Genomic DNA, 1762 nt, shown 5'->3' with positions numbered 1-1762 from the left:
GGAGACTAACTGTACCAAGACCCAAGACTCTTCTAATATAAATGTATAAGGGGGAAAAAAAATAAAGAACAGCAAAAAAAGGACTAGTTTACTCTGCCTCCTTCCTTCATCACCCAAATGTTTGTCTGAATCAATGTAATCATCAGAAGACAGGAAAAACTCTCAATATTCCAGTTGCACTATTTATAAAAAAGTGAGACTTACAAGTTGCCCAAGTGGCAGCTAAATTTTTAAAAAACAAAAGAAATGACATCAAGGATCAGAGCATATTTAAAAAGAAGTCAACAAGTCTCCCTCTCCATTTGCAATTTAAAGAAATTACTGTAACTCAGGAAATGCTGCAGCTCTACAAAAGCATTCTTCATACACAAGTTCATTTATATTTCTGTAAGACAACAAAATAATTAAATCAGTTTAAATTTAAATACCTTAGTTGTACACGTAGCTCGCAGAGGTTCAACAAGCCTATCCAACCTCTGCAGCACTGCGCTTGGACAAAGGGTAGACAGTCTCACCAACATTAAAAAGGTTAGCATCTAGGTTGAGAAAACCAGTAATTCAACAATTAGTTATGCTCAGCACATACATGAAGATATATTTCCTGCAATGCTGTGTAACCTTTTAAAAGCAATACTTCAATGAAAATGGCAAATACAGTAAAGTACTTAAGCATATAAAATAATATTTTTACCATTTCTGTCTATTCACTATGCAAAATATTTTGCTTACAGAGAAAAATAACAGCTAACCTTAATATCATAGTGATCCTTCAGGCCATCTTCTACGTGGTTTAAGAATTCAAAAATATCTAGTCTATCCAAACAGCTATCCAAAAGAGTATACATGCACTCAAAAGCTGCTTTCCTTATGTCCAACCCATCATCAACTGTATGCTTAAATGGTCCCATTTCCACCTGTTTGCAAATAAAAAACAAAGTTAAGAAGTAATATACTTAGAAAAACAAAGAATCTATTTACATATATTTAACACTTTTTCTTAGTTAACATACCTCTCTGATTAATTCCTTTCTGACTTTTGTTTCATTGTAAAGATGAGGAAGCACAGTGTCTAAGAGGTCCCTTATTAATGATGGTTTATTGTGTGCAGCCGAGTTAAATGTCACCAGTGCTACTCTCCTGACATTGAGATCTGGGTCCTCCAATGTCTTCAGAAAATCACCTGCAATCGTATACCGAAACAAATCAACCTATGAGGATCTTTTTCATTTGCTACTTTAAAAATATCTTTGCTTAATTGTACCAAAAAATTTCAATTCTGCAGTTCAAGAATTAGAGAACCCCTCTTAAGGAGACTATCAAAATACTGATTTTTTAACCCTAAATCAGCGTATACTGAGAATTCTTAGATTGCCCAAAAATAACCCTAGCTCAGTATATATTAATGTACAAATACCTCTCTCATCCCACCCTGCCTTCAGGCATTCTCAACTTAGAACTTCTGTAACACAGCCTTGTTAAAATAAATTCATGCAGGAACATATCTTGTTTTCCTCAATGTTTGTGAAGTTTTACTAGCAACTTCCATGAGAAGTGAAATTTTAAAAAGGAGAAAAACAAGGTGTAAACACCGACATGACTTCTACGCACAAAAAAGAAACTGGGTAACAAAACTAAAGATGACTGAGATTTTTTTAAGCACAAGATACCAATAGTTTGGTTTCTTTATGGAATAATAAACTCGTATTTCCAGAAACTAAAGGGGCAAGGCAGCTTCCACGGGAGACACAGCAAGGGGGAGGCG

The 1762-nt window shown here is 34.6% G+C and overlaps 1 protein-coding gene across 1 annotated transcript in view; it reads right to left on the bottom strand.

Annotated features, from left to right (window-relative positions):
- The window catches only part of CAND1 (cullin-associated and neddylation-dissociated 1), a 23879-nt gene that overhangs the window by 1284 nt on the left and 20833 nt on the right, over nucleotides 1–1762 (bottom strand). Inside the window, exons 11-13 of the mRNA XM_010016894.1 lie at nucleotides 1011–1180; nucleotides 750–914; nucleotides 429–536 (exon numbers count right to left, since the gene is read on the bottom strand). Coding sequence (XP_010015196.1) covers nucleotides 429–536; nucleotides 750–914; nucleotides 1011–1180 — 443 coding nt within the window. The remainder of the gene's footprint in view (nucleotides 1–428; nucleotides 537–749; nucleotides 915–1010; nucleotides 1181–1762) is intronic.

The sequence above is a fragment of the Nestor notabilis genome, unplaced genomic scaffold, assembly GCF_000696875.1.
Source record: "Nestor notabilis isolate BGI_N333 unplaced genomic scaffold, ASM69687v1 scaffold16696, whole genome shotgun sequence".
Lineage (NCBI taxonomy): Eukaryota > Metazoa > Chordata > Aves > Psittaciformes > Psittacidae > Nestor > Nestor notabilis.
Note: the sequence above shows the minus strand (reverse complement) of the source record. Positions and strands in the feature narration are given on the sequence as shown.